This window comes from Pelodiscus sinensis, chromosome 6, assembly GCF_052426305.1.
Source record: "Pelodiscus sinensis isolate ZL-2025 chromosome 6, ASM5242630v1, whole genome shotgun sequence".
Classification (NCBI taxonomy): domain Eukaryota; kingdom Metazoa; phylum Chordata; order Testudines; family Trionychidae; genus Pelodiscus; species Pelodiscus sinensis.
In genome coordinates this window covers 119,284,791-119,312,239 of record NC_143057.1, presented here as the reverse complement: position 1 = coordinate 119,312,239, position 27,449 = coordinate 119,284,791, and the positions used below count along the sequence as shown (strand labels likewise).

Sequence of the window (27,449 nt, the reverse complement as noted above, 5' to 3'; positions counted from 1 at the left end):
GACTCATACTTAGTTTGTGGTCCACTAAGCCCCCTATATCCCTTTCTGCAGGACTCCTTCCTAGACAATCACTTCCCATTTTACATGCGTGAAACTGATTGTTCCTTCCTAAGTGGAGCACTTTGCATTCGTCTTTATTAAACTTCATCCTATTGACCTCAGACCATTTCTTCAGTTTGTCTAGATCATTTTGAATGCTGACCCTATCCGCCGCAGCACTTGCAACCCCTCCCAGCTTGGGATCATCTGCAAACTTTATAAGCCTGCTCTTTAAGTCAGCTGTTCCCAACCGCTGAACTGTGGACCTCTGGCTGCCGGGCTGCGGCGACTCTGGGGGCTGGAGTTGGGGTGCCCTGCTCTCGCTGCCATTGTTGGGAGAGGCGTATCCTACCCCAGCTAGTGCAGGCAGGAGCAGGGTCTCCTCCTGGTCACAGAAGAGCATCCCCCTGCATGTGGAGCCGCTCTATGCGTACCTCCTGCTGCACAAGGAAGTGCTCTAGCTTGGCGGAGACCCTGCCGCGACCCGGTGCTGGTTGGCATAGGCGGGGCAGGACATTCCTCTCCCTACAGCCGCTGTGGGCAGGGATGTGCTGGGCAGTGTTCCCCAGCTTCAGCCATCAGAGCTTGCGCGACGCAAGCAGAAATGCAGGGCTAGGTGAGGGGGTCAGAGCAGGCACTGGGGGCTCGTGCTGGGAGGCTCTGGAGGCTGAGCTAGCAGTGGGGTGGAGAGGGCTATGGGAGAGGGCTGGAATTAGGGAACTCTGGTGACAGGGCTAATATTGGGGGCAGGCACTGGGGGAGGCTCTGGGGAGTTAGGTGCAGTGGGGTGCTGGAAACAGGAGACTGGTATCCAGGGGTCTGATAGTGGTGGGCACTAAGGGATGGAGGGCTGGCACTGAGGCATTTGGGATGGGGGGCTGGCACTGGGGGGCTCTGAAGGTGGAAGGCTGGCACTGGGGGAGTTGGGTGCAGGGGACTCTGGGGTCAGTGGCTGGTGCTGGGGGGTAGTGGAGGAGTAGAGGGCTCTAGGGGTTAGGGCTGGCACTGGGGGATCTGGGGGTTGGGATTTTCACAGCCTGGTAGATTTAAATTTGCATATTTATATATTCATCATTTGCATAATGAATATACAAATATGCAAATAACATGATTCCAGTCCCCCAAAAGTTTGTGAATGCGTTTGTCAGTCCCTGTTATCAAAAAGGTTGGGAACCACTGCTCTAAGCCATTATTAGTTCAGGATCTTTATTTCTGCAGTGCCACATATTTGATGAATACCAATAAAAGAGAGAAACATGATTTAAATCAAGTTTACTAAGGAGAAAGAATGGATTTGAGAAACAAGAAATCTGGCTTCTGTTTCCAGCTACAGTGCTGTCATATCTTGAATTAAATAGTTTAAACCCGAGTCAGTAAAAAGTAATGGCTCTTGCCATGTTTTTTTTCCTCTCTACTGACTCCCTTCCCAAAACTCCTGCTCCAATATTCTCAAGTAAAAAATGCCTACACTTGCTCCCTAGTATGGTACTTCTGAATCAGACAGACCCATCATTACCTTGGGCAAGTCTCGTAAAGACAAATTTTCAAAAGTTTCTTTAATTTTGAATTCCTTCATTGTTTGGGTCCCAAATACACCCTTCAGTAGCTGCATCTAAAATTGGGAGTATTCTGCACCTCTGAAAGGCCAGCTGAAGTTTTCCAAGGTTTCCATCTGATGTGCTGGGAGACCTGCTTTTTCAAAACCCAAACCACTTATTTAGGTACCCGCAAGAGGACTTAGGGTAATTAACCCCAAACAGACATGCCAGTATTTGCAAAAAAGGATGCCTCTAGATAGGGTCCTGACATCATAAAAACACCCACATCTTCTTAAAAGGTCACTTATAGCTAGCACCCAGAGGCATCCAGTGAGTGTATTACTGTATCAGAAATTCTAAGGCTCTTAGAACAGGCCCTTGTAAACTATTATTCCTGCATTCGTGCCCGGTACTGGTATCCTATCGGCTTTAGGGACCAATTCAAGATGTTGGTTTTAAGGGACAGTCCGATATAACCTGGGACCTGACTGCTTTAGAGATGCCCTCTCTTCCTCTCTGCCTTCATGCTGATGCTTGACAGCTGAAGTACTTCTACAGCACCTCGATTTGACTGGAGTCAGGTCATTTACAGTTGAGGATCGTCACTTGCAAGAAGGGCGCTAGAATCATCTCAATTTCTCGAGCACAGCCTAATTTTGATGACTTTCAGAGCATAGTAGAAGGCTCACCTTTTACTTGAAGCATTTTCTTGAGCCTGAATGGCAGCACCAGGATATTTTAAAGGGCGAGTAGTAAGGTGGCTTGTAAGTGCTACTGCCTAAATTAATCAGCATAGTTTGTGTTATTATTTAAATTACTCAAACCCATCCAGGGCTGTGAAGATGGATGCAGAAAATAACTTTATAATGAGAAATCAATGGGCCTGATTCTGCTCTCCTTTACACCAATGAGTTGAGAGGAGTTACTCCTGGTTTACATCAGTGTGATAGTGGCAGATGCACCATGCTCATTATATCTAGCAAGGAATTTATTACATGGAAAGAAGAGCTTGTCCTAAAGACAAGTGGTAACCACAAAAAATGCAAGGCAAACTAGTGGTGGTTGACAACTTGAACCCTTTCCAAATACGTTGGCTAAAACGCAGCATCCTGCCAGCCCAGTGTATAATCTGATCCAAACAAACTCATTGTCATTGTCATCTGTTCTCTCCCACCGGCTGTCACAGCTCATAATGAAATAAAATGTTTCATCATAATGCCCATCACCCTTCATTCAACATGAGATGAGTCTGCCACTGCTGCTGTCATCTCCCAGATTGCTCTCCTTCCCATTCCCCTTACTGTTGTGAGCCAAGGCTGAACTGCAGAAAAAGTTCACACTGTGATTAGTGCTCCCTCATATTTTTCTTACAATATGTGGAGTAATTTTTTTTATGTGCACCAAGGCATGTGCAAATGTGCACCACCAATAGAAATACATGCAGCCAGCTGTGGGTGGCTGTGGGCACTCTTCCAATCAGTGGAGCAGCACTTGAATCTCTCCTGGGTGGCTGCCCAAGTGCTCAGTTTATAGGGAACACTGACTGTGATCATACTATTTATTAGGGGAGGGGGAAAATGTTAGGCACACAAACACATTCCCCCCACTCTCGTTTTTAGTGCTTCACTATATGTTACCAACATTTTGTAGCAAGGTTGGTCCCAGGTTATTAGAGAGATGAGGTGGGGGAGGTAATCTCTTTTATTGGACCAACATCTGTTGGTGAGAGACACAAGCTTTTGAACTACACAGAGATCCTCTTCATAAAAGATATATCTCACACGCTTTGTCTCTCTACGGCTGTATCTACATTGGCACCCTTTTCCGGAAAAGGGATGCTAATGAGACCAGTCGGAATTGCAAATGCCGCGGGGGATTTAAATATCCCCCGCGGCATTTGCATGAACATGGCTGCCGCTTTTTTCCGGCTCGGGGTTTTGCCGGAGAAAAGCGCCAGTCTAGACGCTTGAAAGTAGGAATAAGGGATCTTCCGGAAAAGGCTTTATTTTCCGCAAGATCCCGTCTAGACTGGCGCTTTTCTCCGGCAAAACCCCGAGCCGGAAAAAAGCGGCAGCCATGTTCATGCAAATGCCGCGGGAGATGTTTAAATCCCCCGCGGCATTTGCAATTCCGACTGGTCTCATTAGCATCCCTTTTCCGGAAAAGGGTGCCAATGTAGACACAGCCTACATGTTTTAAGGCAGCAAAATGGTGAGATGTCACTAAGACACCTTAGAAATATAGAATCAGAGAACACTAGCACTGGAAGGGACCTCGAGAGGTCATCAAGTCCAGTCCCCTGCTCTCACGGCAGGACCAAGTACTGTCTAGATCATCCCTGAGGGTATGTCTACATTGCCACCCTACTCCTCATTGCAGGAGGAGCAACGGATATTTAAATCCCGGGCTTCATTTGCAAGTTTGAATGCCTACATTAGCCACCCTAGTTCAAACTAGGGTGGCAGTGTAGACATACCCTGACAGGTGTCTGTTTAACCTGCTCTTAAATATCTCCAGTGATGGAGATTCCACAACCCCCGTAGATAATTTATTCCAGTGTTTCACCACCCTGATAGGCAGTAAGTTTTTCTTGATGTCCAACCTACACCTCCCTTGCTGCAATTGAAGCCCATTGCTCCTTGTCCTATCCTCAGAGGTCAAGGAGAACAATTTTCCCCCCTTCTCCTTATAACACCTTGTCAAAGGAGATCTTTATATTCAGGTGCTTGGCCTACTATGAGTACAGGGAATTGGACTTGATGACTACTGAAGGTTCCTTCCAGTTCTAGGGTTCTCTGATTCACAAAACCATCCTGGTGTACATAACAGCAGGACCTGATCAAGAAAGAATCAATGGCAGTGGCAATATGTCTAGCAATTGTTGCCTATTGACTCTTTAATGGGAAAGAAGTTGCAGTCAAATACAGACCTAGAGTTTGCTCTGTAGCAGATTTCCTGTTCTTCCCCAAGTATTGTTGAGTTCCTGTAATAAAGACAACCCTATCCTCCAGGAATTTCAAGGTGCCAGGACTGTAGGACTAAACTCTGCCCTCAGAAATTGAATAATTTCCACTGAAATAGGAGACTGTATCTGTAAGTAAAATATGAGTGTAGCTCTAGAAAAACAGAAATAGCCAACATGACCCTACCTCCAATATCACTGGTTTTAACCTGAACTGTGTATGTTGTATTCTCCATCATCTGCTCTTCATTGATCACCGCCGGCAACTCACACACAAGAGTTCCCTTGGTATTTTTGAGCTTGGACAGCCATTCGCTGTATGTAAATGTGGTCAGTTCTTGATTTGATAGGTTCTTCATAATGATCTGGGGAAACAAAGGAATTTCAGTCACAGTGAAAATAAGGGCAGAGGTCAGGCTTAGAAGTAGCACAGTGCAGTTGAGGGAGAACACACTGTTTGGTGTAATGCTGGCCACCGACCCGATGGAAAAGCAAAGGAAGAACTGGAGAGGTATTCCAGAGGACACCAAACAAAAATCCAACAGGGTTTTTTAATGGCTTAACCAAAGTGGCCTCAAAATGGCACTGACTCCAGTATAGGCCAGTGATGGAATTTCAGCAGTTTTTAACCATTGTTTCGGGCTGTGATAAATAGGTTAAAATGTGTTTAAAATGCTACTGCCTACTTTGGAGTGGGGCAAGGCATATAACAGTGTGTATGACTAACTGGCAGAAGCAGAGAGTACACAGAAGCGAAGCAGAACATCCGGAAGTGCTGCATGGTTGCATGAGCTCTGTGCAAGAGGGGGTATCTGGGGATACGCCCGGAGCTGTGAGTCAGAGGTGCTTGGCATGGTGCTGCCTGATCAGCATGTGGCGCTGTTGGCAAACTGGAGAGATTAAAAAAATCAAATGTTCCTGGAAAAAAGAAGCTCATGCAGTAATTTATCTCCAATGCAAAATGCACCCAAGCTCTGTGATCCTGCGCCCCACATACGCACGACGGCACCATTGTGAGTCACATCATCTCCTGACAAAAAGCTCACAGCAAAATACCTGGTGCAGGAGCAGCCACACAACCCAGGCCTGCCAATGGATCCACCAACCCAGGCCTGCCAATGGGAAGTGGAGCGAAGAGGGAAACTGCCCTGGGGTCTGATGATTCAAAAGGGCCTGTGACTCCAAGCCACCACTGCTGCCAATGAGAGGGGTGTGTGCCTGAACCACAGGCCTCTCTTGGAAAGGGGACCTAAATTCATGCTAGAAGATGTCACCAACCACTACTAACCATCCCGCTCTTGGAGTGTGGCAGCGACAGACTTTCCTGTGGTGTATGAGATAGGCCCCTGCCTCCCTGACCAGAGAAGGAAGGTAGTGGTGGGATCTGCCTTACAATGTTTTGCGTAGTGGTTGGAGGACTCATTAGATCAGTTCTATCCACTGCTACAGGGGGAGAATGGATTTGAATAGGAGTCTCGTGGTGCTCTAACCACTCTACTGTGGGCAAGGCTGATACCTCAATTTCTCCTCTTGAAGCTTCATCAGTGTCAATGCTGGCTAGGCCCCTAGTGCCTGTGAGGAGCAGGGCCTCAGTGCCCATGTTTTAAGCCCAATGATATTCTCATTGCTTTGGGATCAGAAGGGTTAGGAGGATCCTGGCACTGAGGTAGGGCTACTTTTGTTTGTTCTCTATTGTTTTTTATTGGGCTGCTGGCTTGCCAATGCCAGAGGGGCAGCGCATTGTGTCTCAGCACAGCCCCGGGAGATTCCAATGGGAATCTTTTATGTTTTTACATCTAGATATACTGATAAATGATAATTGATCCTATTAGGATTTTGATGGGAATTTCTGTATCCCTATAAGAGGGTGGACTTCTCCTTTAAGGTTCAGGAGGCCTGAGACTAGTCAGTGTCCACCCTGCCCCGCCCACCATAGTTAACTGCGTAACTGGTCACTTGACAGCCTGAAATTCCTGGGACTCCAGGACTAATAAAAGACTGTTTGTAGAAGGAGCCAACAAATGTTGGGGCAAAATTTGAATTTTTTCCCCGCAGTTCTCCCCCCCCCCCCCCCCAGCTTCCTCAAGCATTTAACCCCTTGCTGCATGGGCCCAAAGCTAAAAACAGTGTTGTGCTCTGTCATGATCATGAGGGTTAGCCAGCAGCCTGGGGACTAAGGGGTTAACTATGTCCCTTACCTAAGCCCAGTAGAGTCAGCCAATAGGAATGTAGGTAGGAATTTCAAATTGGGACAAAGGAATTTTTGATTTTTCCTTCCTTTCTCCCTGGGCAGTTTTTCTCTAGCTACTGAGGGGGACAGACATGTCTCCCTCTCCAAGAAAAGACCCTTCTTCACTATCTGTAAGTATGGTAAAGTTTAGATAAATCCATTAGGTTTTATTGTTTTATGGTTTGGGAATGGAAATCTGATGTCTGTGCATTTAAAAATGGGTTTTTCTCTCTTTTGCAACTAAGCTCTTGGCCCATAGTGGATTCCTCCCCATGGTTATATTAATTTGTGAATTTTCCATCTAGTCATTATGCTTGCAATAGGAATATTGTGTTGATACTAAAAGTTCTTTCTCTTTTCTTTTTATTAACCGGGTATTGGTTTATTGGTTAATTTTTGTGTCCTAGTTTTTACTTTAGGGGTGAAATTTCCCAAGTGATCTCTCCTCTGATTTTTCTTATCATTACTCAGGTGGTGGCAGCGGATTTTATCCACAAAATCTAGGTTTTTAAGATTTTGGGGGGAAGTTTTATACCCAAACCTGGAAAGATAAGATTTTGGGGTACTTTTGTGGGCCCCCACTTCTGCATTTATTGTGCCAGAGTGGGGAAGGATCCTTGACATGCCCACACAGGTCTCTTGTCTGCGGAACTGGGGACTATATTTGTAAAATTCCATGCTAATGTAGAGTGGTATAGAAATAATAGTCAATAATAGCAGCTATTGTGCAAAATGCTATGCATCCAGATCTTGATCCCATTAACATTTTAAGTCTTGGTTTTAAATCAATTTTAAAATATTTAAAGTCATTATTTTAAATCAGTTTGCATATTTAATGCCGTTTGGATTTTAAGTATCAGGTTATTTATTCCATTGAGATTCTGAATGGGGTTACATTGTATTCCAAATAGAGAAAAAGAATGATGACAAAAAGATATCTTTTCTGCTTGTAAATCAAGGGGCTTGACTATGTAAATTTTTGAAGACAATTCATGCATTTTAACTGGTATTAATATACTTTTATTTCTAGAAAGCTAAAAGCAGCATAAATTATGCTCAGCTAACTGTTTACAAAAAGACCAAAGAGAATTAAAAAGAACCTGTATTGTTATTTCAACAGAACAAGGAAACTGAGACTATCCCGTGGCTAATCGGAGCAACAAATGGTTAATTATGGGGCTGATTGCTTAATCTAGCTCCTCATTTCACCATGCTAGTTAGCACTAACTGTGAACCATCTGTCTAAGATTTTAGCACTACCCCCACTTGTATTTCATTATGTGGTTTTAATAGACATTGCTAAGAGAAATGGTTCAGATCAGTTTTCATGTGATACTAAGCTACATAATTTTTCAAAATCAGAATTCAAATCAGGGTTTAAAGTGGCTCTCTCCTCCCATTTTATGGATCATTCATGTCCTGATTCACTTGTTGTTAATATCATGTACTTTTGCCTCAGGGAAAAAAATCAATAAATAAACTTCCAAAAATTGCACTATTGCTAACAGAGAAGTTCAGCTTTTTCAACTTTTTTCCTCTCTCCTGTATTTTTGTACTAAAAAGGAGAGAAGAAATAACATTTTCAAAAGCTCCCAAGTGACTTAGGATCCCAACCCCTTCTGTTTTAGGAATGGTTCTCTGCCAGTCGTGGGTAGGGCTGTCAAGGGAGCAACTGCTGTATTCTGCTTTGCATGTTCTATGTTTTCCTTTCTGCCAGGAGACAGTAAAGATTTCCGGTACATGAAATGCAAGCTGGTGTCCATACTGGAAGAGAAGTATCAACACTGTGTAGTTTCTGAAAAAATAATCAAGTCTACTCTCTCCATGGAAAGCCTTCCCCCTGTGGAGTCTGTGGCAGTAATTTCTTGGACCATCAGATTCAGAAATTACTGCCACAGACTCTACAAGGGGAAGGCTTGCCATGGAGAGAGTAGAAACCAAAGAAGATGGGCAATTTGAGACCAATAGGGAAGAAAGAGAAACGGGTGGCTTTCAATGCAGGTAGAAGTACTGAATTATCATGAGATACTTAGTGAGCCAACTATTTGTATTCCAAATAGAGAAAAGAATGATGACAGGATGGAACAGAAAGCTACAGGAGATGTATATTCAATGGATATTTTGTGATATGATCTGAAGCAATGAAAGATTCCTCAACTGTCCCAAGAAGACAAGCAATCATCATTGACTCCATATTAAGAAAAGTGGGCAAATAAGTCAGCAAGGGACTTCTTAAGCCTGATCTACACAATATGGGAAGACTGAAGTAAGATACGCAACTCCAGCTACATAAATTATCTAGCTGCAGTTCCTGTGTCTTACATCACATTTCTGTGCCATTCACACAGTGGGAGGCTGATAGGAGTAAACACTCCAGTCGGCTTCCCTTATTCCTTGTGAGGAGCAGGTGCATTGGCACCAATGAAGGCACCTTATGAGTTCAATCTAGCAGGTCTATGCTACTACACCAGCCACACTGAACTCCAGAAGATCAACCGCGGCAGTTGATTTACCATATAGTATAGATGTGCCTTTAGTTGGAGCACCCAGAGGAGTGTTAAATTAACAATCAAAGGAGAGCATGTAATGAACACATTGACCTGATGTGGAAAATAATATGAATAGAAGAACATTTTCAGTTGCCTGCATACTCATCCTAGGAATCTGGGCAATAAACAATTAGTATTGGAAATTCTTGATGTGGGGAAGAAATATGGTACTATTGAAACCTTTTGGGACACATTATTATAATGTTAAAATCATTATATTGTTACAACCTGTTTAGGAAGGAGAGCGTGGATGAAAAAGATGGCACTCTACATTAAAGATACCATTAATTGTTTTAGAGTTATAGATATCTCAAAAGCACAGGGTCTTGAATGCATATAAATCAATGCTCTAATTAACAAACTTAGGGAAAGATACCATTGGAGTTATGTTGCAGACCACTAAATCAAATTATAGAATGAGATGCATTACTCCTTAAGCACCTCTCTGTAATGTATGCGAAAGGAAAATTATGTTTTCACATCCTCAGTTTGAAAACATGTTGGAGGTGTCAGGCAGTCAGTGATAAAACAGCTTAGTGTTTCTAAAAATTACAGTTGCTAATGTTTTAATAGAAAATGCACCTAACCTAAGATGACTCTATTTTGGATCTCACTAATGTAGATAAAGAATAATTAATCACTGGACTTGAAGCTGGTGGTTGCCAAGGGACCAGTGATCATGACCTAATTACATCTCATATGGGCAAACAGACGACAGTTCTAAATAGTAGTTCTTCAAAAGGGTTAATTTCCTCAAACTCAAGGAAATTAACAAAATTGATTGGGAGGAAAAGTTTAGAAAGAAAAAATGGGCATGAAAATTGGGCGTTGTTGACAAGAGGGTATTAGCTAAAAAGCTACAAGCAAGAAAGAGAACAACTTTGGTTAAAAGAATATCCTCTTTAAGTGGTGAAGGCAGCAATTAGAAAAAAGCCTGACACACAACAAACAATAAAAAGGAGGGGTACAGTAGATAGCAATCAAAATAAATTAGAAGTTATTTTGTGCAGCATATTGTTAAGGGAAGCAAGTCGGGCAAAGGAAAATAAAAAGTTTTTTAAAAAGTATATTAGGAATTAAAGAAACCCCAACATAAATATAGGACCTTTACTAATGGAGATGGAAAATATGTTAATAATGATGCTGAAAAGGTAGAAGTGTTCAATAAATATTTCTGTTCTATACAGTAATTCCTCATTTAACACTATAGATGCGTTTCTGAATGTGTTCATGCTAAGGGAAAACGTGATTTGCGGGATCAATTTTCCAATTAAAAATAACGGAAAAGGTGGGGGTTGCATTTCAGGTGGTGGTGGCAAAGTCAATTTTTTGTTGGTGCTCAGTCATCAACGTCAACATTAGACATCTAGCAACACAAGATAACTAGCAACACAAGTCGCCGCGGTTTGATAAAACACAAAGATGAACACGTGAGTGAGCAGAGGAGCGCTGTGACCACGTGTATTCATCCGCTCATGTGTATTATCACTGTTTTCACCAACTTACACTGCCCCACGAAGTAGTCCGCCACTTGATTATTTTCGTGTTATTTCGGGGATGGTCGTATTATTCAAAAAATGTTCCCTAAAAAAAAATCATGCTATTGCGAAAACATGTTAAGCGAGCACGTGTTAAACAAGAAATTACTGTATTTGGAAAGAAGCAGGCTGATGTATCTGTATCATATGGGGAAAAGGAAGCAATTCCCAATCCATTAGCAATGAAGTATAACTTTAATTTGGAATTAGGCATGTCACCAGTTTAGGCACTTTGAATATCACATTAGGCAGCTATCTGCATTTTGCCTAAATATCTTTGGAAATCTGGCCCATAGAAACCAAGGACTCTTAGAAACTTAACCTTAGAAAGCGAAGTCTCAATTAAAATTTCACCTAACCTTCCTTTTCCCATTAAAGAATGAAAAGGAAAATTCAGAATATTTATGCTTGACATGCTTTGGGGGAAACTGTAGAGAGAGGGTAAGGGCTCTGCTCTTTTTGAATCTGCTCACTCCAAGCAACAGAAATGACCCTACAATAAAAACTGTGGCAATCTCAATTAGGATTCAAATGTAGAACAACTTTCCGGTGTCCTGAAACAATGACCATTGGGCTATAAATACTCCCCAACCACAGTAGGGCAGAGGAAGAAACAGAATAGTAAATAATCTGGGCTACATTACGAGTTTTCTCAGCAAAAATATGCTAATGAGGGACTCATTTGCATGAGTCGTGATCTCTTTTGCATATTTTCTGCCGATCCGTTTTTGCGCTGGGGTTTTTGCACATAAACAAGCAGTGTGGACATTTTCTCTTTGTGCAAAAATCCCTTTTTCCGCAAGATACTTATGCCCCATAAAAGGAGGTTTATCAATCTTGTGGAAAAAAGGGGGTTTTGCACAAAAAGACGACATCCATGCTGCTTGTTTTTGCGCAAAAACCCCAGCGCAAAAACGGATTGGCAGAAAATATGCAAATGAAATCATGACTCATGCAAATGAGTCCCTCATTAGCATATTTTTTGCCGAGAAAACTCGTAGTGTAGATGTAGCTCTGGTGTCTCAAGGCATGTCTACACCATAAATTTGGTCAACCTAATTTAGGTTGATTTACTATCCCCTCCTTCAGTTGGTGATGCACATCCTCACTTAGTGTGTCTAGACTACAGGGTTCTGTCGACAAAAGTGGACTTTTGTTGACAAAACTATACCTGCGTCTACACTGCTGCTGAGTTCTGTCAACATAACGTTGGCAGAACTCAGCAATTTTGTCGATGGCTGTAAACCTCATTCTACAAGGAATAACACCTTTTGTCGACAGAGTTCTGTCGACAGAAGGCGTTATTGCATCTACACTGTCATGTCGACAAAGTGGCTTGCTTTGTCAACAGAACTGGATGTAGTCTAGACACCCTTTGTTGACAGAAGCTTTGTCGACAGTATCTGCTCTTTGAATATCACCCCCTTTTTGCATTAGATCCTTATGTCTCTCCGAGAGAGGCATAAGGATCTTGCAAAAAAGGTTTTTTTTGCACAAAGTGAATACGTCCACACTGCTTGTTTTTGCGCAAAAACCTCATGCGCAAAACGCATCGGAAGAGATTATGCAAATGAAGCATGACAAAATGCTAATCAGCGCTTCATTTGCATTGCCTCTTCTGGCAAAAAAGCATAGTGTAGACATAGTCCGAGTGGGTATCCAGGCAGGCACAGCCTGGATGGGCACAATCCAACAGGGAGCTGGGGGCAGTCAGACTCTAACTGCCCAGTATGGAGCCCTGAAGTTGGCAAGACAGCCAAGAGCCTATGTAAGTAATGTGTACACAGCGTCACTGTAACTACACCAACATAACCCCTATACCTCTCATAGAAGTGAAATTTATATGCTGGTGTAGCAGGGCACTTACATCAATGCTGCAAAACTATAGTTGTACCCTGACATAAGTAAGGCAACCTAAGCTGCCTTAGGCTAACTTAACTGTGTCGTGTAGAACACCTCTCTCAGACATTTCAAGAGCGGCACTAGAAAACAATACAAACACCAGCCAAACCTAGAAACAGTGCTGTGCTGCTGCTGAAGAGGTACACTGCAATCCCTAAATGAGACTTGTCACAACTTCATTTCATGGGGAACATTCTCTGGCTTTGAAGCATTTGAATTTTGGTGTTACTTATCTGTGGCATGCTAGGGTATAGGTATAGCTTCTTATCGGCTGAGTAGCACGACTCTGACACTTACAGCCTACACAGGACAGAGGCAAGCACATGCCTTATTCCATGCTGAATAAAGAATGCCTTCAAATGTTCATTACCCTGCATTAGGAAGAAGCAGCTTGTGCCTCGTGAAGTATTTGTTGTCAGTGATACATTCAGTGATGGCCAGTCAACCTGTGGAACTCCTTGCCAGAGGATGTGGTGAAGACTAGGACTTTAACAGGGTTAAAAAAAAGAGCTAGATAGATTCATGGTGGTTAGGTCTATCAATGGCTATTAGCCAGGATGGGGAGGAATGGTGTCCCTAGCCTCTGTTTGTCTGGAAATGAATGACAGGAGAGGGATCATGTGAGGATTACCTGTTGTGTTCCCTCCCTCTAGGGCATCTGGCATTGGCCACTGTCGGCAGACAGGATACTGGACTAGATAGACTTTTGGTCTGACCCAGTGTGACCGTTCTTATGACCCTTGCTACATCCCATACCTGGAAACCCTGTTGGAGTGTTGCCCCATATGTTTGTTATTCCCTTTCTGCAGTGCTCCTGTGTGGCACCTGATACCTGTGTGTGTATTAAGAAAGGACACATCCTACAGTTGCCCTTTATGTTTAAGCAATGATTCATAACTGAGAAAATATAGCAAGAGTAACAATTATTGTAGGGCCTACAAGCAGGACACTATAGTCTACTCATTTTAGTACAATTCATACAGATCTGCTGGATCCACAGACAATGGACGTGCATTAGCAATGCTGTTTGGGCATGAAATGAAAATGGCTGCAGTCAGAATATTAGTTCCACTGGAATCACAAGGGAGAAAATAATCTGTAGTTGCCATATGAAAAAAGGAAAAAAAATTGCATGGGGAAGGGAGATGCATTCCAATTTTACAGGATTTATAGCTGCCCAGAACTGTCTTCTTAAAATGTACCACCCAGTCCAGCTGGTTCTATTTACCAACACTTGCTAGTGAATGATAATTTCCTCAATACAGACAGAGCAGCTCAGTTTTTCTAGGAGCTCATACTACATCATACTGTCTGTAACATATTGCAGGTGCATTGGCACTGAACCGGAGTTCTTTCCTAGTGAGGGAGACAGATGCTTAACAGGAGAGTGCACATTTGGGTAAAATTATACATTGCATTTGTCTCCCTCACACACCTCCACCCCCCATCTCGTTGGTCCCAGGTCCTGCCAGGATAAGAACTCAGAAACTGAAGCTACATCTAGACTGCAGGCTTCTTTCGGAAGAAGCTTTTCTGGAAGAGATCTTCCAAAAAAACTTTTTCCGAAGAGAGCGTCCACACTGCCAAATCGCATTGAAAAAGCGATCTGCTTTTTTGACAGAGAGCATCCACACTGAATGGACGCTATCTCGCATTTCAGCGGTGATTACTATGGACAGAGTGGCCACCAGGGCACCTGTGCTTTTTCTTTTTTCCTCTTCTTGAGAAAGAACTCCCTCTTCACCGTCCATACATGTCTTTTTCTGAAAGAGGTTTTTTGGAAAAAGGCTTCTTCCTTGTAGAAAGATGTTTACCAATGTCAAAAAAAACCCCTCTGTCCTTTCGTGGTTTTTCTGAAAGAATGTGATTGCCGTGTGGATATAAGTGACGTTTTTCTTGGAAAACAGCTGTTTTTCCGACAAAACTCTGTAGTGTAGACATAGCCAGAGTCACAGTGGTGGCCAGGACTCGTGGGGACTTTTAATAGTCAGTTTCCAAGGCAACTGCCCCTTTCCTTCCCCATTTTGGCAGGCCTGCCCCCCCATTAGGACTTGAGGCCTCAACTCAACAAAGTTAAGATTATATGTACAGCATGAAGTAAGCATACTACCTTTTCCAGGAACCAGTCTGGGCGTGACCCCTTTCCATCCGTCCGGATCCTCATCTTCCTGAGTGGCGCAATATCTGCAATCTCCATGATAAACGTGTCCTCCTGACCTCGCTCGAATCTGGAGAAATTAAAAGATCGTGTTTTCTTGGGCTGATGAAGTCACCATCTTCTGTGCCTGCAACAGCTCCAACTGTGTCAGCAACCTCAGCAAAAATGGTTGTAAATCACCCTTCTATGTGCACTGCTCTAGACTTGGTTTTTCTAGTCTGGTTATTGCATACTAGCATGGTTCGTGCCCTACCCATTTAAAGGGACTTGGAAAAGAGGAGACTAAGGGGGCGGGGGGGGGGGGGTATGATAAAGGTCTATAAAATCATGACTGGTGTGGAAAAAGGGAATAAGGAAAAGTAATTTACTTCTTCCCACAATATAAAAACTAGGGGTCACCAAATGAATTTAATAGGCAGCATGTTTAAAACAAACAAAAGGAAGTTTTTCTTCACACTGCGCACAGTCAACCTGTGGAACTCCTTGCCAGTGCATGTGGTGAAGGCTAGGACTTTATCAGGGTTCAAAAAGGGCTAGATAGATTCATGGAGGTTAGGTCCATCAATGGCCATTAGCCAGGATGGGTAGGAACGGTGTCCCTAGCCTGTTTCTCTGGAAATGGGTGATAGGGGTGGGATCACGTGATCACTTTGTGTTCCCTCCCTCTGGGGCATCTGGTATTGGCCACAGAAGGCAGACAGGATACTGGGCTCAATGGACCTTTGGTCTGACCCAGGATGGCCGTTCTTATGCTCAATTTGGAAAGGGATTATTTTCCCCCGAGAATCCACCAACACAAACCCCACTGTTAGTTGCCTAAGCTCATCTACAGCATTGCCCAGCTTGTAACACAGACTTTGTTTACACTCGTGTACATTCAAATTGTGTTACTAGTGGAGATGGGGCCAAACTGCAAACCCCACCTTTTTAAGCCTTTGAATCTGGAACTGGGGTTTGCAGAATGAGTCCACCTGTTATCCTGGGGGCAGGCTGGTGTTTGGAAACTCGGCCTGCAGCCAGGGCTTGTATTCTGCCCTGCTGTTGCACCATGGGGAGAGGAAGGCAGAGGGAACATTGGCTCTTGCTGCTCAGGAGCAACAGGGGAAAAGAGGACCAACCAACAAGCTGGAATGTTGCATCTTGAATGACAGTGTGTCCCCAGCTGCTTAGTCTCTCTGCTGAGAGTGAGAAATCTCGGCCAAACTGAAGTCAATAGGATGTTAGCTTTTAATTGCAGAAAGGCCTATGTCTCACCCATAGTCAGAGGCATGTGTTATTGGGGGCATCCCCCAGGACCACCCTTTACTATCCCGCACAGGGTGGTTGAATTGCTACAGACCAACAAGAAAATAGCCAGCCACTGTTCACTAGCTAGCACGGCAGTTGGAGGCAGGAGTATTTGCACAAACTACCCCCCAAAACATCTAAAGAAAACCCCAGTGGAATGACCAGCTACCTCCCTGACTCTTCTGCTTATGTGATACATGGTCTTCTACTTTGTCCATCATTGACAAGTTTGGATGGTGAGCTTTTCGGTGTAACCCACCTTTTGGGGTGTGGTGCACTGTCTTATCTAGTGGCACTGAGACAACTTACAGAGAGAATAATGAGTCTGTTCCACAGCCTTAGCTAAAAGCCAGCTGGATTTTAGCTCATGGCTACGTCTACACTGGCCCCTTTTCCGGAAGGGGCATGTTAATTTCACCTATCGTAGTAGGGAAATCCGCGGGGGATTTAAATATCCCCCGCGGCATTTAAATAAAAATGTCCGCCGCTTTTTTCCGGCTTTTAAAAAAGCCGGAAAAGAGCGTCTACACTGGCCTCGATCCTCCGGAAAAAGCGCCCTTTTCCGGAGGCTCTTATTCCTACTTCAAAGTACTTTGAAGTAGGAATAAGAGCCTCCGGAAAAGGGCGCTTTTTCCGGAGGATCGAGGCCAGTGTAGACGCTCTTTTCCGGCTTTTTTAAAAGCCGGAAAAAAGCGGCGGACATTTTTATTTAAATGCCGCGGGGGATATTTAAATCCCCCGCGGATTTCCCTACTACGATAGGTGAAATTAACATGCCCCTTCCGGAAAAGGGGCCAGTGTAGACGTAGCCCATGTGATAGAGGCTCATGCACTAAGCTCCAGAGATCCCAGGTTTGGTTCTGTCTGCAGATGTCAGGGGTCTGTCAGTGTTACATTTGGACCCAGCTTTATGCACTGTGGGTGCTACCTCAATCTAAATAATATATAGGAATGGCACCCCATTCCTGGTAGTGGTCTGTACCAGCTACTCGCTGTGTAACTCTGATAGAAGGGAAAAATTGCTTTTCAGCCTCTAGTCAGATTACACCCTGTAGAATAAATCTGATTATCTTTGAACCATTATCTCAGGCTGCATAGTAACAGATGCTACCAATGGGTTTGGCATGAGCTGCTAAATTTTGATCCAGACCATAATGTCCCCAGATTTACAGAACCATTAGGTGTGGGGGTTTGATTTAGGTCCATTTCTAGTTATTAATGGTTACAAATTACCTCGCTCTCACTCTTTTGAAAACTTGTGCCATGTTCTTTGCCTCACTGCTTTTCTGTGGTAGTGAATTCCAAGGCTAACTACACCCTGCTCAAAATAATATTTCCTTTTATGCCTTAAGTGGAGGCTCCAGTTTCTAACTTTACAAGACAAAATGAAAAGTAGCAAACCTTCACTTTTCATTATGGACATCGCTGTTAGTAACGCTTTATGTCACTTTTGTCCTTTCCAGGTGAAATAACTCTAGTCTAAGCAGTCTCTCATCATTCTGTTCTTTCAACCTGCCGTCAGCAGTCAATATCTTGTTCAGAACCAGTAGGTTTCATATCCAATTCATTACACTATAGGGAAACAATAAGGCGATGGACTGAAGGACCTAATTTATATGAGTATGAACGTAGGAATTCTAAATCTGAATAATAACTGAGAGTGGGGGGAATACTGGAGGAGATAAAGTATTTGGCAAAATGCCTTCTTCGAGACACTGAACCATTTGTCTGCAGGATTTCATTAAGTTTTCCTATCCATGCCTTCACTTATAAATATTTCTATTGGCTTGAGGCCTTGGCACTAACTGTAATGTAACTAAACTAGCCTTAAATCTGTGACAGGTAAGAGAGTTGTTTCTCTGTAAGGTGGCGAGCTCCTGTCAGTGAGCAGGTATTGAATGGCCCCAATAGAGAGGAAGTGTCTCTTTTAACAATTTTGTATGCAATACCTTCTTCTCCCTCTCTCTCTGTCTGTCCGGTTGTTTGATGGCTACAGTCCGGATGTTTCCATATGGGGCTTGAATCCATGGAAATGTGTGTTGTGAATTGCTGGCTCGAGAGACAACAGGAAATACAAGGACACAGGCAATGTACACGCTGGGAAAAGTGCCCTTCTGCCTCGGGTATTAAGGGCAGCCATGCCAGCACAAGGAATGGGCAGGTGACAATCAATCTTGGGTGAGGAGTGAGGGCCTGCAATTGGGCCTGGAGCTCCTAGCTAACAGCAGTGGGCAGAATGACATTGCCAGGACTGCTCTTCAGACCACTTGTAGTGCCCAGCCAGGGATTGCTCAGTGTGTATGGCCCCAGAACCAATCCCTTCCCTACCTGCCTTGTTCTCAGCCTGGCTCCAGCCCTGTTCCTGCCTTGCTCCTACCCTGGCTCCAGTACAACTCCAGCCCTACTCCTGGGTCCTGACTCTTGGCTCCGACTCCAGGATCTTGACTCTAGCGCTAGGCTTGGCAGCTGCTACTCTGAGTCCTAGACATGAATGCCCGTAGCCTGCTCTGTGACACCTTGTAGCAGAGAAGAGTTACAGGGTGTGTGAAGCTGCTTTACATATTGCACATATTAGCAGTTATTCTGTAGGAGCCAGGTACAGCAGGCTGCTTCAGTTGCTGGCCACGGACAGCTGGCTGCGTCAGTGGCTTTTCACTATGGCCAGGTCTACACTAGACCCAGAAAGTCGGGTTAAGGTATGCAACTCCAGCTACCTGAAATACGTCGCTGGAGTCAGCTGACCTTAAGCCAAGCGTGGCGCCGTCTTCTCCCACCAGCAAACACTCCCACCAGCTTCCCTTACTCCTCGCAACTGTGAGTACAAGCAGTGGCCGGAGTGGGTCTTAACTTTGTGCTTGAAGCATCTAGAAGAGAGTCACCGGAAAGACCAGTGCAGGATCTATCCCGGGTTTCACCCTTAAACACTGAAAGACAGAGACCAGCGTCTCAAGTTCTGCTGATGGAAGCTGAGCTCTGGCCCCAGGCCAACCATGGATTGGGGTATCCCACGCCTATCGCCTCCTCCTCAGTGCAGAGCATTCTGGCACTATTATTCTGGGAACTGGCACCAAGAAAGGACTCCTCATCAGACTCTCGGCACAGTCCTGGCTCCTTCCACGTGTGGTCGGTGGGCAGGTGCCAGTCTCCATCGCCAGTTCCTCAGAAGAAAAATAAGCCAGAGGGAGGCCACTCTCCCCTTCGCTAAAATGAAGGCATCAGCCAATATGGGACTCCTGTTGGCCCAGAGTCCTTCAGCACTTCACCCGTGAAGGTCACATTGATTCCTGGTCCTGTTGCTGTTGACTCATCGGGCCCTTGGAGTCAGCATATGCAGCCCCCTTCGACCATGGAGGCATCTGAGGCAGCACAAGACTTGTTGCATCTGATGGCACCGTTTTCCCCTCCCAGGGGGGATGAACCGCCAGCACCGGCCTGCCCCGTGATCCAAAGAAGGGGGAAGCTGGGCATGCTGTTGCGGGGCTCACCATCTCCACGGTGCCATCAGGTGCCCACAGCTCAGGAGCAGGAGCCTCGTTGGTCCCTTGGCTCCCAGCACTTGCTGCCATGCAGCACAGCTCCTCCGTGGTCTTCGTTTTTGCAGACCTCGGAGTCAGAGTCTGAGCCCTGTCATTTGGACAGGAGTAGGAGCAGGAGGTCGAGGTTGTGGCAGGACCGGCACATCTACACAGCCCTACAGCTGTCATGGTGGCAACACCAGATGCAGTGGCTCTTATGGACACCAAAGCCTGGGGTCGCGCTAGGCAGCAGCATCGGTTGCATCAGCTAGCTACCTGTGTACTGCCATTTGCCCTTTAGGAAGCTCCAGCTTCACTGCAGCCAGCCACAGCACCTTCTCCAGTACTATCCACACTGACAATTTCTGCATCAGCATTGACAGCTCCATTACTGACAGCTCTGGCCCCTATAACTTCAGCACTGGGAAGGGCACAGCACCATCTTTTTTGGCACCAGCCTCGGAATCCCAGACAGCATGAGGCCCCTGGGATGTGGAGAGAAGGGAGCAGCCCCCCCTTATGGGGATCTCTTCCTTTTCCTCCCTAGATGAAGTGTTGGGCAGGCACTTCTGTAGCCCCAGCCCTGAAGGGCTACAGATTTTTGCAGCAGTTGCTGCAGCAGGTCACCCAGGGCCTGGGCAGTCAGGCCGAGAAAGAAGGGGAGGATGCAGATTCCCTAGCGGATATCCTTACCCCTGCCAGATTTGCACATCTCGCTCTCTCTCAGAAAGACCATTTCCAACCCAAAGAACACTTTGTGGCAGACCCCAGCCTCCGATAGCCAAGCACAATGAACGATGCTATTCTGTGGCCTCCACGCGCTAGAAGCACCTCTACATGCCCCTTTCACGAGGTTCCCTGGTCATGGATGCTGCTAACCAGTAAGAGTGCCAGAGCTACCAGGAGAACAGTGGGGGACGGGGGGAGGGTGGTGGTGAAAAGAAGTGACCTTCTCAGGAGAGAGATCTATTCCATTGGCAGTTTGCAGCTCCGCATGTCTAATCCACAGGCACTGCTACAATACATGGGGGGCAGTGGCAAAATTAGCTGAGGAAGATAAGCTCATGTCCTGAGCATCCCTGTAGGCCACTGTGGCTGGGGCTGATGTGGCTACTTGGGTGATGGCTAGTGGGGTTGCTATGGAAAGGGGCTCCAGGTCTCAGCTCTGCCATGCAAGATCCAGCCGACCATTCAAGCCCTCCCTTTTGCAGGATTGATTTTCTGAAAAGGCAGATAAAAGACTTCGCAGCCTAATAGACTCAGGAGTCACCCACAAGTCGCTGCACCACCACTCTGCTGCCACACAGCAGAAGCCACAACACCGTCCCCAGTTCTACCAGCCACAGAACCGACAGGGAGGTTCCCAGGGAAGGAACAGGAGTGGCAGAAAGAGAAGGTAAGACAGACCTGCCAATTGTAGGGAATTGTAAGGGCAACAGGCAAGGGAAACTCACCTGCCAATGCTCTTGGGTTAAAATCTGCTGATTATGCTTGGAAACAAATGATTAGCTGGATGTCTCCACGTGGAGCCAAAAGCTATGACAGTTGGTAGCCTGCATGCTCAGAAGGGCATGTGTCTGCTCTGCTGGGTTGGGTTGTTTGAAGACATTGCAGAGATTTTAGGCAGTGGTAAATGCATTAGTTTCCACATAGTGAAATACAGGAATGCTTCAAGGTCATTTGAATACACTTGCCCACATAACTATTCCTTATTGGCATCTGCCAATTTAACATCTCTTCATCCCAAAGGGCTGCTTGCTGCCACTTGCTCCCCTGCCGGGACCCAGCTGAGCGGTGCAGCGCTCGGCCGAACTGCCAGGGAGGGAGGAGAAGGGGGGCGGGGCGCTGACGTACACGGCCAGGAGGCGTATCCGTGTACGTCAGTGTCAGCGTCAGCGTTACAGTCGCACAGACACTGGGCTATAATATATATGATAAGCTTTCCGTAGGCAGAGACCCACTTCGTCAGATGCATGACTGCATCACCTCTCCGCATGCCAAAAGTTCTAACTGGTCCTTATTCAGCTGCCAAACCTCCTGCATCCCCTCTGATAACTTCGGCCATGCAACTGTGTGATGTCAAGGACAACAAGGAATAAATATCACAGGGGCTACAGCAATAATTATAATGTTCAATTTCCACTTGAATTAAAAAAGCCCATCTGTTTTTAATATTTATAAAAACTGTCACAATTTCCAGGCTGCCACACTAGAATGCTGCAGAATCTGATGTTCTAGCAGGGCATTTCACTCCAGTTTGCTATCGGAGACCCCAGACTGTTGCTCACAGTCTAATAGCATGTTAACTGGCTGAATTGTGATTCTGTGTGTCGCATGCTGTGTATCGCATGTATTCGTGCAAATAAGAACTCTGTAGGCGGTGATGTACACAGCCGAGTACATCACCGCCCCCCTTCTCCTCCCGCTGTGGCACTCAGCTGAGTGCTGCGCCCCTCAGCCGGGCCGCCGGGGGAGCCAGCAGCGCAAGGGGCTGTTTGGGCTCCCCTGGGGTGGGAGGGGAAGGGAGGGGGAGAGAAAGAAAAAGACGGAGAGAGAGGCAGGAGGTGGAGGAGAGCTGAGAGAGTGGGGGGAGGCAGTAAGAAGAGGAAGGGTATGTCCACACTACCCCGCTAGTTTGAGACAGAGTGAGAGAGCTCACGAGAGAAGACCTGAAAATCCCGTTTTATGACAGGCTAATTGGCTAGTGCTCCAATAAATCTGTTCGTCCATAAGGTGCCACAGGACTCCTCGTCACTTTTGCAGATTCAGACTAACACGGCTAGCCCTCTGATATGTTAGCTGTGTCTATGAAAGTGACCACTGGTATGGGTGGGTCAGTCCACACCTCTCATAAATACTGTACCTGACTGTCAGCAGAGTTACTGTGTTGGTGTGCACTCAATTCATGTTTATATATTTTCTTCACAACAATGAAAGATCATTTAAAAACCCCTACATTTTAGATTTTTCTGCCATGGTGGATTCCACATCAAACACTGCCATTATGGTATCATGGAACACAAAACCCTGGCTGTAGCTGACACAAGACTTTACTGTTTGCAATTTTCTTCAGAATGTCTAGTTTTAACTGCACAGAAGCAGGAAAAACTCCAAGATTTGTGCACATGCTGAAGGATGATGTATTATCTGTTGCACAGTGCAGTTCTTCCTACGGATCAGTTAGGTCCAATAACACAATTTGGAAATGGAGTCTTCCCCTCCATCATTAAAGTCAATGACAATTTTGCTATTGATGTGAGTGGAAGCCAGATCAGGATCCTAACTGTTTAAATTTGAAAGCTGTGCTTTGTTGTTGCCTATTTTTAAGGAACAAAAGAGGATGAGACACGGTACCTCTCTCCATTTTTTTCCAGCTGCATTTCCTCAGTGTTCCCGCTGGATCCAAAAAGAGTCATGTAAATATTGGTATCAGTTCCAGCATTTTGGATGTCTCCAGTCACAACTGTAACTTCATATAGAATCTGGCAAGGATTGAAACAATCATGAAGTGTCTCACTGCAAACAGCTGTTCTTGATTCAAACAAAAGCCTAAGCAAACAGCTAGTCAGGCTCTGCAGTCTGTCTGCTTCTTTACATGTCGTCATCATTGCATACATAATACCTTTAATACCAGCTCCTTTTATACAGATATTTTCTATTGCAAAGCTACTGCCCATTTTCCTTTTTCATTGACTAACCTTTCTTAGAGGTTTAGACAGCCCACACAATTTGTCTGAGTATTAGTACTGCCCACATACATGCATTGGAAGTGACAGCCAGTGGATGAACTGCAGAGGCAGGTGATAAATACCAATGATCATACAGCTTGGTCTGTTTCATCGGTACTCTGCCTGCAAATCCATCTCCCTCTAGACTGTATGGCTACGTCTACACTGGCATGATTTTCCGGAAATGCTTTTAACAGAAAAGTTTTCCGTTAAAAGCATGTTCGGAAAAGAGCATCTAGATTGGCAGGACGCTTTTCCACAAAAGCACTTTTTGCGGAAAAGCGTCCGTGGCCAATCTAGACGCGCTTTTCCGCAAAAAAGCCCTCATCGCCATTTTCGCAATCGGGGCTTTTTTGCGGAAAAGAAATCTCTGCTGTCTACACTGGCCCTTTTGCGCAAAAGTCTTTCGGGAAAAGACTTTTGCCCGAACGGGAGCAGCATAGTATTTCCGCAAGAAGCACTGATTTTTTACAGCAGGAAGTCAGTGCTTTTGTGGAAATTCAAGCGGCCAGTGTAGACAGCTGGCAAGTTTTTCCGGAAAAGCTGCTGATTTTCCGGAAAAACTGGCCATTCTAGACACAGCCTTTCAGTATTCCAGGCCCCGCCACCCCTCAAGCAACTTCAAACTCCTGCCCCTTTAAAAAAAATCAGCTGCTTCCCCAATGCTGCTACTTTGATTTCCAGAGTGGACAATATTCAGTTCTGTTTCCAAGATAGGGTTAAATCCTAACATGTGTCTTGTCACACTGCATGGCAAGAATTAGGTGCCTTAGACATGGACAAGTGATGATTCCCAGTTTCCCAGTGAGATACACAGTACTTGCATCTAGCCCTGAAAGGTCCCAAGATATCAGACTTTAAAGTTATGCCAACTTATGCATAGGAAAGCTGCTTGGGGTCATTTTCATCATATTAGCGTAACTTTATTTTCTTTCTCTGAGACCTGAATAGTTGGACTCACAGGCTGTGTCTAGACTGGCAAGTTTTTCCGCAAAATCATCTGCTTTTGCGGAAAAACTTGCCAGCTGTCTACACTGGCCACTTGAATTTCTGCAAAAGCACTGACGATCTCATGTAAGATTGTCAGTGCTTTTCCGGAAATACTATGCTGCTCCTGTTAGGGCAAAAGTCTTTTTCCGAAAGACTTTTGTGCAAAAGGGCCAATGTAGACAGCAGAGATTTCTTTTCCGCAAAAAAGCCCCGATCGCGAAAATGGCGATCGGGGCTTTTTTGCGGAAAAGCGCATCTAGATTGGCCACAGATGCTTTTCCGCAAAAAGTGCTTTTGCGGAAAAGCGTCCTGCCAATCTAGATGCGATTTTCCGAAAATGCTTTTAACGGAAAACTTTTCTGTTAAAAGCATTTCCGGAAAATCATGCCAGTGTAGACGTAGCCACAGAGTAAAATATTTCAAAAGCACCTAAGTGATTTGGGTACCTGAGTCCCAGTGCTCCGTGGAACTTTGAATAAAAAGAATTTAAATGACTTAGAAGTCCCTCGGCAAGTCAACAGGACTAACTTAGAGTACGTCTACACATCAGGGCAACAGTTGAATTAAGATACAGACAGTCCCCGACTTACGCGGATCCGACTTATGTCGGATCCGCACTTACGAACGGGGCTTTCTCGCCCCGGAGGTCGAGGTAGCGGATTGCTACCTGTGAGCTCCGGGGCAAGAAAGCCCCGTTCGTAAGCTGCTCCGGTGCCCCTGGTCTGCTGGAGACGGTCTCCAGCAGACCAGGGGCACCGGGCGGGTTCCCGCGCTTCTGAGGCTTTGCCAGAGCAAAGCCTCAGAAGCGCGGGAACCCGCCGCTGCTGCCGCTTCAGTCCCATGCCTGTGGTCTGCTGACCACAGGCACCGCGACTGAAGCGGCAGCAGCTGCGGTTCTCTGGCAAAGCCTCAGAAGCGCGGGAACCCGCCCGCTGCTGCCGCTTGAGTCCCGGTGCCAGAGCAAAGCCTCAGAGGCGCGGCACCCCGCTGCCGCTGCGGCTCTGCTCCCCGTTTCCCTGGTCTGCTGGGGGGGGGGGGGCGCGGCTAGTGTGTGTCCCCCCAGCAGACCAGGCTTTTGTTTTGAACCCTGGAGCAGAGCAGCTGGGGCGCTGCGGATTGGTCCTGCAGCGCCCGCTCTGGGCACTACTGGACCAACCCGGCAGCACCCCAGCTGCTCTGCCCCAGGTCCTGATTCAGCCGCTGCTGGTCAGTTTCAGCAGTGGCTGAATCAGGACGCCTGGGGCAGAGCAGCTGGGGTGCTGCTGGGTTGGTCCAGTAGCGCCGAGGAGCGGTGCTACTGGAGCAACCCAGCAGCACCCCAGCTGCTCTGCCCCAGGCGTCCCCAAGTCAGCCGCTGCTGAAACTGACCAGCGCTGACTACAGGAAGCCCGAGGCAGAGTTGCTCTGCCCCAGGCTTCCTGGAATCAGCGCTCATCAGTTTCAGCAGCAGCTGACTTGGGGAAGCTTGGGGTTCTTAAGTTGAATCTGTATGTAAGTCAGAACTGGCGGTCAGTTTCAGCAGCGGCTGAATCTGGACGCCAGTTCCGACTTACATACAGATTCAACTTAAGAACAAACCTACAGTCCCTATCTTGTACGTAACCCGGGGACTGCCTGTACTTAACTTCAGCTATGTCAATTGCATAGCTGAAGTTGAAATAGCTTAATTCGGCTTTTGGCACTATCTACACAGCAGGAAGTCCAAGGAAGAAAACTTATCCTTCGACTTCCCTTACTCCTCGTGAAATGAGGGTTACATGAGTTGGAGTCAGAAGTCCTCCAGCTTGACATTATTTTGAAATAATGGCTTGCTGTGCAGGCGCACACTATGTTTTTTCGAAATAACGTCAGTTATTCCAAAATAAGACTGTGTGTAGACATATCCTAAGTTACTTAGACACTTATGTAGATATTATCTGTGGTAACTAAGACACTTGGGTTTATCAGCAAAAGGATATCAAAACCAGTCCTAATACACGGTCTTAATTGTCTGATATGTTGAGTAGGTTTTATAGGCATCAGTCATGGATGCCACATTATTCAAGAGTGTCAAAGGAATAGGAGGAAAAACAAATTAAAGCTGATACATTTAAATTATTCTGCAGGCTATGCAGGAAGTGAAGAAAAATCATACCATCAACTTTCCAAAAACAGCAAGGAGTCCAATGGCACTTTAAAAACTAACAAATTAATTAGGATATTAGGGCATAAGTTTTTGTGAGCTACAACACAGTTCCTCAGATGCTGAAGAGAAAAGAAAAAAAGAGCAAGGGATGCAGAGGTGGGAGTGTGATATCAATGCTAGTTAAATCAGAGTGGATGTAGCTCATCTCAAACAGTGATGAGAAGGTGAGAGTAAATGGGAAATTAATTATCACTCATGTCACACTCCCATCTCTGTATTCCCTTCCTTTTTTTTTCTTTTCTCTTCAGAATCTGAGCGAGTTGTAGCTCACGGAAGCTTACGCCCTAAATATGTTAGTTGTTAAAGTGCCATCGGACTCCTTGTCGTTTTTGCTGAAACAGACTTTCACGGCTATCCCTCTGAAACTTTTCCAAAAACAGTGAAGGGAACCAACGCTAACAAATTTAGCGTTACTGATCCAAGTCATTTTATAAGGAAAGACTGGACAAAATATGTTAAGAACTGTTTGAAAAGTGAAACATACACTTCAGTTTTTGAACGCTCAGCTCAAAGACACCATCCCTGATTTTCCTCAAGTCTTCCAGCAATATTCTGACAAAACATCACATAAGAGATTTCTGGTGGGTGGAATTCCTTTCGGCAAACTTAAGGAGGTCGTGAGCCACACTGGGCTCTTAATTAGTATCAATATTCATTTATGGATGATGCGTTAGAGGAAGAATCTGGTATGAGTCTTTGAAAGGTGTTCAAGGTGGAAGTTAAAGAATCGATGGAATGTTTCAGCAAAAGTCGATCTTAGTGCCCAACGTCTCCTTTCTGAGTGCATTAGGTTCTACCGCTGAAGGCTGTGTGTATTGGTTGAGTGTC

The 27,449-nt window shown here is 45.4% G+C and overlaps 1 protein-coding gene across 1 annotated transcript in view; it reads right to left on the bottom strand.

Annotated features, from left to right (window-relative positions):
- LOXHD1 (lipoxygenase homology PLAT domains 1) overlaps positions 1-27,449 on the bottom strand; it is a 244,313-nt gene that overhangs the window by 24,792 nt on the left and 192,072 nt on the right. Inside the window, exons 34-36 of the mRNA XM_089779460.1 lie at positions 23,073-23,200; positions 14,869-14,986; positions 4,727-4,904 (exon numbers count right to left, since the gene is read on the bottom strand). Coding sequence (XP_089635586.1) covers positions 4,727-4,904; positions 14,869-14,986; positions 23,073-23,200 — 424 coding nt within the window. The remainder of the gene's footprint in view (positions 1-4,726; positions 4,905-14,868; positions 14,987-23,072; positions 23,201-27,449) is intronic.